At 42.2% G+C, this 13404-nt stretch overlaps 1 protein-coding gene across 1 annotated transcript; it reads right to left on the reverse strand.

Moving 5' to 3' along the window:
* Positions 1–1590: 1590 nt before the first annotated feature.
* Positions 1591–3804, reverse strand: LOC123345998 (E3 SUMO-protein ligase KIAA1586-like). Its single transcript, XM_044983206.1, has one exon. The coding sequence runs from the start codon at positions 3802–3804 to the stop codon at positions 1591–1593; it is 2214 nt and encodes a 737-aa protein (XP_044839141.1).
* Between the last annotated feature and the right edge of the window lie 9600 nt (positions 3805–13404).

Below are 13404 nucleotides of genomic sequence, written 5' to 3' on the forward strand. Positions count from 1 at the left end.
CCCGTATCTTATCACCCGGCAGACAGCACACCCTTCTGTTCTCTGGATCAGTTCTGGTTACAGGCCTGTCTATTCTCAGTAAGGAGTCCCCAATCACGTAGACCTGCCTTTTCCTGGTGATGGTGCAATTCTGCGGTCTATCCCGTTCCCTTTGGCTGCAAGTCCTCTCGATTCCTATTCACCCTTGCAGTCCTCTGCAACCCATCCCGTATCCTCCTGGGGCTCATGTTTGGTGTCATCTCCATTGACTCGTCTCTTCTCTTTATAGGGCTAGCTGCTCTCCTCTTCTTCCTTGCCCTTGCACCTTCAGCAACCACCTGCTCTGCTCCTTCTTCATTTTCCAACTCCGCAAACCTGTTCCTGAGCTCTATTGCTCGTTCACTAGCCCATCTTTTCCTCTGTCTGGTTTGCTTAGTCACATGCTTCCACTGTCCACTTTCCTCACCCAGCAGTCCTCCTCAGAGTTCTTTGGTCCTGCTTCCATCTGCAAGTCTGAGCTTTTCCCTTCAGCCTCATCATGTCTTTACTCCATCATCCACTCAAACCCCCTTCTAAACTCAACAAGAGTTTCCACCTGCATCTCTAATCCTCGGATCTTTTCTTCCATCAGCTCTATCAGGTGGCACTTCATGCAGACAAAACTCTTTTCAGTTACCTCCTCCAGGATCATGTACATGCTGCAGCTTCCACATCCAGTCATCTTCATTGTGTCTTCCACTGCTTGGGTCACTACAACTGCTGACTCTGTATCTGTCATAGGCTTCCCACCTAAATCCTGTAAATCTGAGAAACACAAACCAACCCAAAACACCACCCCCACAGCAAAACAAACCCCCAACAAGCACCAAGACGCTGCTAGAACACCGCACACTCCCTTCAGTAGCCTGTGTGTTCCTCTGCCTGCCTCTCTTAGTCTTCCCCCAATCTCCCCCTGTAAACTCCCACTCAAACTCCCCTGTTTACAGCTCTGTTTGCTGGCTCCTGTGCCACTGCAGCTGTCTATGCCGCTGCCTGACTGGCTGGCTACCTTTATAGGACCCCTAGTCAGAGTATATGTATAAGTATACACAGGGTTTTATTTCTTTTGATTGTTTTTCTCTTTTCCCCAGATCAAGAGATACTTATGGTCAGTGATGAGCTGCCAAAATCTTAACAACGGGTTCCCTATAAAAAGTTCTGATTTAACAATGGGTTCCCTATAAAAAGTTCTGATTTAACAAGGGGTTCCCTATAAAAAGTTCTGATTTAAGGGATGTTCGTCCACAGTATGTATTTTTGTACCTTTTCTCCATAAGAAATGGCAATGCATTGAATCATTGGAAGTCATACTTAATAAAAAAACATTTGTATAAAAGTTTATTACAATAGAAACAAAGTATTGCTTTATTACATGCATTTAAAATACATCTTTATATATTTTTTCTTTTCAAATGTATGAGTAAGCAAACAATAATAAAGAATTAAATGCCTTTTCTTGTATTTTAAAATATTACATGTGAACTACTTAAGTTATTAAAAAAGTAATATATTTATGTTGAAGCATACAATGCAACAACAAACAACATTTTAAAGAATATTTAAGTACATTTATTACAAATTAGGTAGTAATTTCCAGATGGCTTCTTGATCTTCTCCATAATCTTTGGTGTTGGATACACGAACTCTGGTATCTAATGCAGATCGATGACTTCTCATCCATGATTTAACATATGGTATTGGGTTCCAGGAACTTAGTGGTTTTCCCAACAAATTGATGGTCATAAAGTTTGAGATATGTTTAATTGTTAAATTTGCCCTTATATCACTACAAATAATATTCATCAACGAAAAAGCTCTTTCTGCTTCTGCAGAACTAATTGCAATTGTGTTCATAATTTGCTTTGCTTTCCTTATTGTTTCCGGATCAGGAAGATTTTTTGATTGAATGTTATTGTCTACATAGTCACGAAAATCATTTAAATCGACTACAAATTTTATGAATTTACTTAATTCATGCACTTTTTCTTCTCCTGATTTCCAAGGTAATCTGACTTCTTCAATATTCCATGAAGTGGGATCCATAACATTGAATAATTCAACTATTTTAGGTGTATTACGAGAATGACCTAAATTGTCTTCTTTATATTTAATGTGCTTTTCGTTTAATAATCTTGCCTTCGTTTTTTCAATAATGCACTCTATTACTTTGTCTCGTGGCAGTGATCTAAACTTTACATTATCTTCAAACTCTATGCATTTAAAAGCATCACTTTCTATCATTTCATTAATTTTATTTTCGTGTATACCAAAACTATCTTTTAATTGTATGAAAAAACCAATAGTTCGTTTGATTAGTTTATCTGCCTTTGTTAAACTCAATTGTCTCGCTTGCAGTGCATTTGATAATAATGCAAATTCATCCAAAATGTCAATCATTAATGCCAAGTCTTTTAAAAATTCTTTGTTTTTTAATCTTTTTGCCATGCCAGAAAATTTCTGATTTTTGGAAAAGTAAGTATAAAGAGCTGGATACGCTCTCCAGACCGCTTTGACAGCTCTAAGGCTACAAGAAGCCCATCGTGGACCAAAAACACGGCCTATTTTGATTATTGCAATATACAGTTCTTCAGAAACTTGTTTAAGTTCAAACTGACTTTTATTTGACTGATGAAAAATTGCATAAATCTTGTCCAAAAAAATCTTGAAATGGCTTATTTCATTGATATCATTTATAGCATCATCTAAAGCCAGTTGTAGCCGATGATTCAAACAATGCCAAATTATAACGTTTGGAAAATCTTCAATTAGTCTTGTAGCAACTCCTGATTTATGTCCAAGCATGGTGCTTGCGCCATCAGAACAAAATCTGATTAAGTTTTTCTTTAAATATTCTGTGTCAAATCCTGTATCAGCTAATGTATGTCTCAAAGCATTATAAATATTTTCTGCTTTTGTTGATTCTAATTCCACCAAATCGAGAAAAATTGTTGGTGAAGAATCTTGTAGTTCACATTTTAGAAGAATTACAAGCACAGTTTTACTTGAAATTGTAGAAGCTTCATCAATAATAATACAAATCTTTGAATAGTTTTCAATGATTTTACTAAAAATTTGTTTTTTTATTAATTCAGCAATATGTTCTACGATTCTGATGGCCGAAAATCGAGAATGTAGGCAGTTCCCTAAATCAGTTTCATTCTTAATTTGTAGCTCTACTTCATCCTCCATATCTGACATTGGTCGGTTTCTTTTTACTAAGCTGTAAACGATGTTGAAAATTTTGCTGGTTATTGCAATATCTTGTTCAGTAAGTTTATCAATCACTGTAGTGAGAGGTTCTTTTTTAGATTCATTTAAAATATTTATAACTCTCAAATGACAGCTTGATTCGAAATGTACCTTCATTTTTTTTCTTAATGATGCTTGCTGAACGTTTTTATCAGTTCCAGATGCTTTAATAGTACACTTTTGCCATTCTGAAGAAACGTGTAAAGATTTTCCTCCAAGGACCCCCAAATGTGATGCCTTTGCACAGTGGGAACAGCCAAGTTTTTTGCCTTCAATTATTAAGCCATTATATTTATTTAAAAAATATTGTGCCTGCTCGGAAGTCCAACAATCGGGTAGTACATTTTCACAATCTTGTAAATCCTCTTCCATTGGGGACACCTTTTCAGATGATTCAACTGTTAAGATATTTTCATCACCAAAATTGTCATCGGCGTTTTCAGTAATTAAATCATTATTTTCACTGCTTGAACTACTGACTAATGATTTTGTCATTTTACTGGAAAACCAATCACTAATGCTTTTCTGGCGTTTCATTATGAAGGGTAAATAATATTGAATAGAAAACTTTAATCTTCGAATAACAGTCCAGTTAGTATTACACACTGAAATATCACACGCAATTTACTAGAAACAAACAGACCAACTATGACTGGTCGTGTAGAAACAGTTGCACAAGTGCACGAACAAGGCAAGTGAGGCTACAATTAATTAACACCAGAAACAAGACGTTGTCTCTCTCTCTCTCAACAAGACGAACTTTGGGAGCGATGACATTTGACTCACATGTGTACATCAACTTAACGAATGAGGCAAGTGCGACCCTGTTAATAAAATAATAAACTAGACTGGGGTGAGCAAACATTGGCAGGGCCGGCTTTAGGCCGATTCCACCGATTCCCCTGAATCGGGCCCTGTGCCCAGTGAGAATCCCTTCCCTGGCTAGAGGTGCCTTTTTAATTTTTACTTACCCAGCGGCGCTCCGGGTCTTCGGCGGGTTCTTTGGGGTCTGCTTGGGGCTCTGAGAACTGCAACAGGCAGCTTGTTTGCAGAAAGTGACCTAGACAGAATGTGTATGCAGATACTTGGACGGCTGCAGCAACTGTCTGCAAACTCCACAGCTAGTTGCTGCCAGCCAGCCCCAGACGGCTGCCAGGCACAGCACTGCCAAGTGCTACCCAGGCACAGGATGCTCCATTTGGCTTACCCGGGGTAGGATGACCAGACGGCAAATGTGAAAAATCGGGACAGTGGGTGGGTGGGGGGGGGGTGTTAATAGGAGCCTATATAAGAAAATAAACCCAAAAATCTAGACATCTGGTCACCCTAACCCAGGACCACGGACCCTGCCCCGCAAGTCACCGCTCGCCTTACCAAATGCTACTGCAGGAGAGATCTGAACCCACCCAGAGGCAGAACTGGGGGATGATTCTCCCCTGGAGGATAAAAGGAGCCCCCCCACACACACCCTGTCCTGGGTCCATCCTTCCCTCATCACACAGGCTCCTCCAGGAGCTGCATTGGGAGGTTTATAAATTACAGCTCAGCAAACAAGCTGCTGGCTGCCAGGAGCCCTAGGCAGCCAACCCAAGGTACGCCAGCTACACAACCACTGCACAACAACCCCCATCTACACCACACTCAAGAAACAATCCATGGTGCTGCAAGAACCCTATGCAGTCCCCGCAGAGCATACAGCACCTCACCCCCAGCAACACAACACACTGTACACAGCCCTCCTCCTCCCATACACACCATAAGTGACCTGAACTGCACAACCCCAAGTATTATACATCCCTCCTCAGTGCACAACCCCCAGCCCTCACCCACTACTGTGCAGACCTTCTCCCAGCCGCACAACTCCCCTGCTACCCAGCCGCCCTACAACACACAGCTCTGTCTGGCACACACACTATACAAAGGTGGTCCCCACTACAGCACTCCCCTAACTAAAAAATGCACAATGCTCTGAGCCGGGGGTTGGATGGGGGAAGGTGGAGTCAAGGGGGGGGACATCCTCATGGGGCAGGGGGCCCCTATAGGGCCTGGGGCAAATTGCCCCACTCACTCTCCCCACCCCAGGTGGGCCCCGAAGCTCGCAGCCCCCCCTTACTTTGGTGGCCGCTCAAAGCTGCAGGACAAGCTGGAGCTCCACTGAGCTTCCCAGCTGCCAGCGGCTTGCCACTGCGGCTCTTCGGGGGAAAGGGGGCGGGGGGGCATCCTTGTGGGGCAGAGGGCCCCTGCAGAGCCTGGGGCAAATTGTCCTACTTGTCCCCCCGGGCGACCCTGGAGCTCGCAGCCCCCACTTTGCCAGCCGCTCAAAGCAGCAAGACAAGCTGCAGCTCCGCTGAGCTGCCCAGCTGCCTGCGGCTGGGCTCTGCGGGGGAGGGGGACGGGGCGGGGGGGCATCCTCGTGGGACGGGGGGGGCTGCAGGGCCCGGGGCAAATTGCCCCACTTGCCCCCTGGGCGACCCTGGAGCTCGCAGCCTCCACTTTGCCAGCTGCTCAAAGCAGCAAGACAAGCTGCAGCTCCGCTGAGCTGCCCAGCTGCCTGCGGCTGGGCTCTGCGGGGGAGGGGGAGGGGGCGGGGGGGGCATCCTCGTGGGGCGGGGGGGACCTGCAGGGCCCGGGGCAAATTGCCCCACTTGACTTGCCCCTGGCGACCCTGAAGCACCTAGGGTGACCAGACGTCCCTCCCGGAGGGACTCTCCCCCCGCGCCCTGACTCCGTCCCCTCCTTCCCCTACAGGGGCGAGGAGCCGGCCAGGGTCCCTCCCAAGTCCCAAGCCGATAAACTTTACATGGCCGGCTCACGCGGCCCCGAGCCGCTCTCCCCCTCCGCTGCCGGGGTCCGGAGCCCCGCGCCTCTCCCACTCGGCTGCGCTCCAGGTGCGGCTCCTTCCCTGCTAATTTCCCCGGCCCCTGCGAAATGGCTTTTTGGCTCCCCCCCCCCATCCCGATGTTTCATTTCTATGATCTGTGGTCATCACCCTAGAAGCACCCAGTCCCCTCTTACCTTTGGGCGGCCACTCAAATGATCATCAGGATGAAGCTGGAGCTGGCGGCGGGCTGACCACCATGCGGCTCTGCGGGGGGTAGAGGGCAGTGAATCCTGGGAGCTGCTCAGGTGGGAGACAGAGACAGGGCGGTCCTGCTGGCCACATCCGGCCAGCAGACCAGAGTTGTTCTCACCTGCCTGGCTCTTTAGCATCTGGTTCTCTGTCCCGCCTCTAATTTTAGCAAACGGTTCGCTGTCCGGCGTCTAATTTTAGCAAACGGTTCGCGCGAACCGTTGCGAACCGTCTGCAGCTCACCCCTGCTTATGGTGCCGTGTTCCCAAAGTGCTTGTGAGTGGGGAGAAAAGACCTGCAAAGGTGACCAGGGAGGGTTTATTTTAGCTCCTCAAAGCTGGAAATAGGGGTATAGGTCTGAGTGGGTGCTGTTTGAGCCATAGTTTTATTTATTTTAAAAAAGGAGCCTTATCTGGATTGAACCCAGCCTTTGTTTTAGCCATACACACCTGGCTAAAGGGTTTTGAGAGCTACAGGTTTCTCAGCATCTCTGAAAACCAGGCCACATTTATTTTTGAGACCTAAATATGAGTTAGCTTCCTATCCTTGGCTAGAATGAAGAAGCAAGGAAAGATGTCTGAAAAGGATATTAACTATACTTTTCCAACCCTGGCAAAAGGTTTGGTTCACGTTCATGTAAAGATTTAGGTGAAAGTACAGGAGACCGATTTCTCATTGTATTTGAACCATGTTTGCCCATCCCTAGCAGATGTTAAAGCACAAATTCCTTTCCTCTCCTCAAATTTCTCTCATTAATATTGTTTGTTTAAACAAAGAAACTTTCATCCTGTAGTGGCTGCCTTGATGAGGCTTAAGCCAGTTTTGAACATGGAGTAATTTTCATGTTCAGTAATCTGTTATGATAACTTGAGCAGCACACACCCTATTCATATTTTGAATGCATCATGTCAAGTTACTATCCAAGCATGTTAAGTATTTCCACTCAATCTGCTCAGAAGCAGCCCCATTCCCTCATCAGTAAAATCTCAACATTTTTAAAGTGGGTTTCTACACTTAACAGTGACTGTGAAAATGGCATTGTGCTGTTCTGTTGTGCTCTTGGTGATTTCAATATCATATGTGCTTAGGTTAAATTAAAATAATTTTATTTTCCTAACTGGCCCAGCAAACTCAACCTTGGCTCTGAGCGTCAAGCTGGGGTCTTTTTCTTTGTACACATCACAACCAGTAATAAAGGTTTTTTTGAGGCCCAAACCTCCTACCAATAATACCTATTCAAACACAATCATTCATACATTCATGCATTCCAAGGTCAGAAGAGACCATTGTGATCATCTAGTCTGACCTCCTGTATAACATAAGCCATAGAACTTCCCCAAAATAAGCCTTAGAGCAGATCTTTAAGAAATACATCCGATTTCGATATAAAAAATTGGCAATGATGGAGAATCCATCGCAACCCTTGGTAGCTTGTTCCAGTGGCTAATTAATTTCACCAGTGTAAATTGACATCCGATTTCCAATCTGAATTTGTTTAGCTTCAACCTCAAGCCACGGGATGATGTTACACCTTTCTCTACTAGACTGAAGTCCTCCTTATTAAATATTTGTTCCCCATGAAGATATTTGCAGAAGGTAATCAAGACACACCTTAACCTTCTCTTTGGTAAAATAGATTGAGTGAATCAGTATAAGGCAGGTTTTCTAATCCTTTCAACATTGTCATTGCTTTTCTCTGACCCGCTCCAATTTATCAACATCCTGCTTGAATTAAGGGCACCACAACTGGACACAATATGCCACCAACCGTCGCACCAGTGCCAAATAGAGAGGTAAAATTATTTCTCTACTCCTACTTGAGATTCCCCTGTTTAAACATCACATTAACTCTTTCGGCCACAGTGTCACACTGGGAGCTCATGTTCAGCTGATTATCCATCACATACCCCAAACCTTTATCAGAATCACTGCTTTCCAGGATAGAATCTTCTGGCATGTAAGTATGGCCTACAGTCTTTGTTCTTAGATGTATACATTTACATTTAGCCATCTTAAAATGCATATTGGTTGCTTGCGCTCAGTTTATCAACCAATCCAGACTGAATCAGAATCAGTGGGTATAATGATTTTGTTCTCTTTCTGGTCATTAATAAAAACATTAAATAGCAAAGGGAGAACAACCAGCCCCTGCAGGACCTCACTAGAAACATACCTGCTCAATGATGATAACATGTGGCATGTTAATTTTATATTATTCTATTTGTTTAATCAAAATGTGTGGTACAAAGTCAAACACCTTATAGAAAACTATTTATATTACGTCAACACTATTATCTTTATCAACCAGACTTGCAATGTGATTTTAAAAAAATCAAGTTAGTTTGACAGGATCTGTTTTTCATAACTTTATTAATTGTGTCCTGTGACAGTCATCCCATTATCTTGCCTAGGATCGCCAGGTTATCTTGTTTACCCTTTTTAAAAATTTTCACAACATTAGCTGTCTTCTAGTGTTCTGGATCTTCCCCAATGCTCCAAGATTTATTGAAAAATCAACATTAACAGTTCAGTGAGCTCCTCAGCCAACTCTTTAAAACTCTTGCATGCAAGTTATCTGGACCTGCTGATTTAAAAATGCCAATACAGTGGTGCTGTAGTGGTGTAACTGAAACTTGAGAGATAATTCTGTTGAGGATTATGGGTAGAGTTGCCAAAAAATTTCCACTGAAACTTCTTTTGGACTGAAAGTTGTGTTATAGACCAAAGGAATATTTTCACTGAAAGATCTGTTTTCCATGAAAATATTTGGTTTTCTTTTTATTAGAACACTATTAACTGATTATTTTTTCCCAGTTTTTAACTGAAAATGTTTTGGTATGCAATTGCCAAAAGTAAGAAAATGTTAGTTTTCATTTTTTTGATGAGAAGACATTTTCTGCAGGAAAAAAACCCAATTTTTTGACCAGCTTCTCTTATGGGAAGGAATTGAATTTGCCCCTTTTCTCTGACCCTGTTCAAGAAAGGGTCTTAAGGACATGTGCATAACTTTCAGTGCTATCCTGAATATGGATGGATTTAAAGTACATGTTTAAGTACTGCACTTTCTTCAGTCAGGACTTCTGATATGTTTTTTCTCTGCAGGCCTAATAGGAATAAAAAGCAGTAAACATTCACTTTATCAGTAAAATGAGAAAATATGATTCTGATTAATACACATAAGGAACTGATCTCTTGAGTAAGAAGGTGCCGTTTTTACATAATCATTCAGAGTAGAACCACATTTTATAGTCTTCTAAATCTACTGTATCAGACTAATTCATCTCTGCTGTTTACCAGGGATGAATTTGACCCATTGTAATATTTTTCCAACAAATTACCAAGGTGCATCAATTTTTTTGTTTCTAGAAAAGCTGTGCAAACTAGTAAATTGCCTTTTTTAAAAAAATCGTGACAGATGATTCATCAATGAAACAAGGAAGAAAATAGTTAAGTGAAGTCTGTAGTCTATTAAAAGCCAGGCAGAGCAATGGATATATGTAAACAATGAACAGATCTCCTATTGTTGTTTGTGCCTTCTGGTTACAAAGAAAATGTCATGGCATTACTATATTTACTTGCAACTGACACTTGTTAGACTGACAAATTAAGACTATATCTACACTACGAGCTAGGGGTGTGAGTCCCCTGCTCATGTACACATAGTAGCTAGTGCAAGTATAAGTAACAGTGTGGCTGTGGTAGCATGGGTAGTGGCAGTGGAGGCACTGCTAAGCCATGTCAAGTACAAACCTGCTTGGAACCAATGAGTGCACTCAGCACAACTCAGCCATGCCACCACTGTTGCAAACCATGCTACTGTGGCTGTACTCCTATTTATACACATGCTAGCTCAATGAGCGCTAACATGAGCAGGGGAATCACACCCCTAGCTTGTAGTGTAGACAGGCCTAATTTACAACAGCATGAAAGCTAATGGGTTGGTGAGGATTTTGACTGATACAAAGGATACCACAATATGCACAAAAGCTTTAACCATGTGTCTAAGTCCATTTCTGTTTAAGGATGATGATGCATCTCAAACTGATGTCCACATAGGAGGATTCAGCAAACACATATATAAACATATATGTGAGGTCAGACCAAAGCAAGAGTTGCAAACACCGTTACATGGGTACAGACAAGAGTATTTATGGCCATTGCAGGCTGTTGTATCCTTGCTTTGTGCTGTTTGTTTTTTCACATAAGGTGTTAATATACCTTGCTTCAAAGTGGTTAATGGTGACATGACAAATCCCCTGTCACCTTGCTCTGTCATGTGCTGTTGCTTCCCAGTTGCTGAGATCAACCTGAACTGCTTTCAAGTTTGTCTTCAGTGCGTCTTTACATTGTTTTTACTGGCCACCATGAGCATGGATGTCTTGCTTTAGGTGACCATCAAATATAGCCTAGGGTATTCGTCTACCTTTCCAGAGTTGCTTCTGGAAGGACAGTTGCATGCCCCTATAGGTTGTAATTGGCTGCAGACTTATCTCAAATTGCCCTATATTCACCATGTCCTGTACCATCTTTGCGCATCTGTGGCATTTTAAAGGGGCAGCAGCGTCACCTGCTTCTCCACCATGCACTGTTGGTACTGCCATCAGATTATCCGTGATAGCTTATTTGGCAGGTTTCCTTGCTTATAACGCAGCTACCCTCCATATCTGGAGAGTGTTATACTATCTGCAACCCACGTACATGCTCAGTGACAGACGATGCTGCCCTGGGAAGGTGATTCAGAACCCAGATTCCTATTCAGGACAACACTTAAAGACATGCCTAAGTCTTGTTGACTTCATGAGATTTAAGCTTATGCTTAAATTAAGCAAGTGCTGTTCTGATTTGGGGTGCTTTCCTGATGTGAGACTAAGGAACCCCTAATCCTCTAAGCTTCTCCAATCAGCTGCCACTGAAGTCAATGGAAATTGTGATGCTCAGAGCATTGCAGGAATGGGCTCTTAGCCCTCTCCCTTCCTTAAAGCTGGGAATCAACTTAAGCACTTTTCTGAGCATATTCTACTAGCAGTTCATCCGGACTAAAATACCATGAGGCAGATGAAGCCAAATTCCTCATTGGTATAACTCCTTTACTTCAGTGGAATTGCGCCAGGGATGAATTTGACCCAGGAATTGCAGAAATGCCAACACACAATAATTAAGATGGCTTAGCAAGTGATCAGAACAGACCAACCTGCTCTGTGGACCTGATTGTTTTTTTCCTCTCTTATACTGGCTTAAATCAGGAGCATCTCCACTTAGGTCTAGGAAGTTACACCAATAGTGTAAAATCAGCAAAAGAGGAGAATTAGGCAAACTATTTTTAAATGCATGAAAATGTCACGAAGTTTTAACTGTTACAGCTCTAAATGAGCACGCTTTATTTTAACATAACTACTCAGTGTTTGGGCACATCTTTAATCATTTGCCCTGACAAACTGTATATTACCTGGTTCTTATTAGGTATAAGAGGCCAAGAGAAAACCCATTTAGCAGGGTTTTGGTTTTAGTATTTCAGAAAAAAAATGTAATGCAATTATATTTATATTATGTCCTGAATATAGGCATTTTCTATTCACAGTCTCTGAGCCAAAGTCTGATTTCAGTATCAGTGCTGTTGATCCAGATTCTAGTCTCCACTACAGTGGTGTAAATTTGGAGTATTACAGTGTTACTCCAAATTTACACCACTATAGCTGAGCACAGACTCTGGTCCTAAGTGGGTCAAGACATCTTCCAACTCCATGAAATAGAACAAAACTGGGCATACTGAAATGGTATTCACCTTCTCAGCTGTCTCAATTCAGCAAAGCACGTAAGCCTTTGTTTAACTGAAGTCATCTGAATTTAAATGTGTTTTAGGTTCAGCATGTGCTTAAGCACTTTGCTACTTAATCAGGACCTACGTGAATAAAACAAGGCATGATGTGGATGCCAAGTTCTGGTAGCAAGTAGGCTGTTATAAAGGCATGTCTGGCAAAAAAGAGAAGACATCAATCATTGGCAGACTTTTACGAAGGGGATTGGTCACAGTTAATGTACGCTTTTAAACTGCAGCTTTGTGATAGTAATTGCGCGGGCAGCAGTCATTATTGTGTTGGCGATAATGGAAGAGTTTGTTAAGATGCAGCTTATGGGCAACTTTCTATTAGAAGCCTTCAGTCATAATGAATTCTTTCAGCATTTATCATAATAGCGCTAATTAGGATACATTTTGTGGGCATTAATGTGGCTCTCACAAGTATTTTCCAGATATTTGGCTGTAATTTAGCATTAGTCAGGCATGAGTTAATGGACACCAAAGGCTTTTTTTCACTAAAAACCCTCCTTGTTTGGTATATTCCATTGCTACTATATCTTTTAATATTCATTTTCATGACACTAATTATGGAGTATTGATTTAGATATGGTACATTACCATAGGGATTCCATTTTAATTCAACATTAGTGTACCATTAAAATGTAAAATACAGAGGTTAGCATTTTAAGTGGAAAGTCTCTCTAAAACATTTTCAGCTGTAAAATTTCTCTTCACTCAAGGAATCACTACAGACTTCGTTCAGGGTATTCCTAAGAGATATGAGACCAATTGTCTCAGTGCCTCAATGTCTTTCATGTTATGTCTTATGTTTTCAGAGCAAAAGACGGGAGTACAAAGACAGCCGTTTGCAATGATAAAGGACTGGCCCTTTTCCTGCTAAAGTCAATAGAAGCTTTGGTATTAAATTTCAGTGAGGGCAGAACTGACTCCAAAGACTGTGCTATTTGGGTGAATACGATAATTATATTCCAAATGTAGGGAGAAGGGTAGGATTTCACAAAAACTAGAAAGTGTTCTGTGGTGGCACTGTTTCCGTGCTCCCCAGCCACAACGTGGTTGCCCCAAGTGTAGAGTCTCATGGACTTCTTGCACCTTCTAATGCCCCCCACTTGTGCATCTGCACTTCGCCTGTCCCATGGCCCTGGTTTTGTGATGTGTAGCATGTGACCAGACTGCATTGGTCTAAGGAATTCTGACTCTGACTCTGCAAAGTAGTTGTTGATATTAATGGGAATTCAACATACATAAT

The sequence above is a fragment of the Mauremys mutica genome, chromosome 1 (genome assembly GCF_020497125.1).
Source record: "Mauremys mutica isolate MM-2020 ecotype Southern chromosome 1, ASM2049712v1, whole genome shotgun sequence".
In the NCBI taxonomy this organism is placed as follows: domain Eukaryota; kingdom Metazoa; phylum Chordata; order Testudines; family Geoemydidae; genus Mauremys; species Mauremys mutica.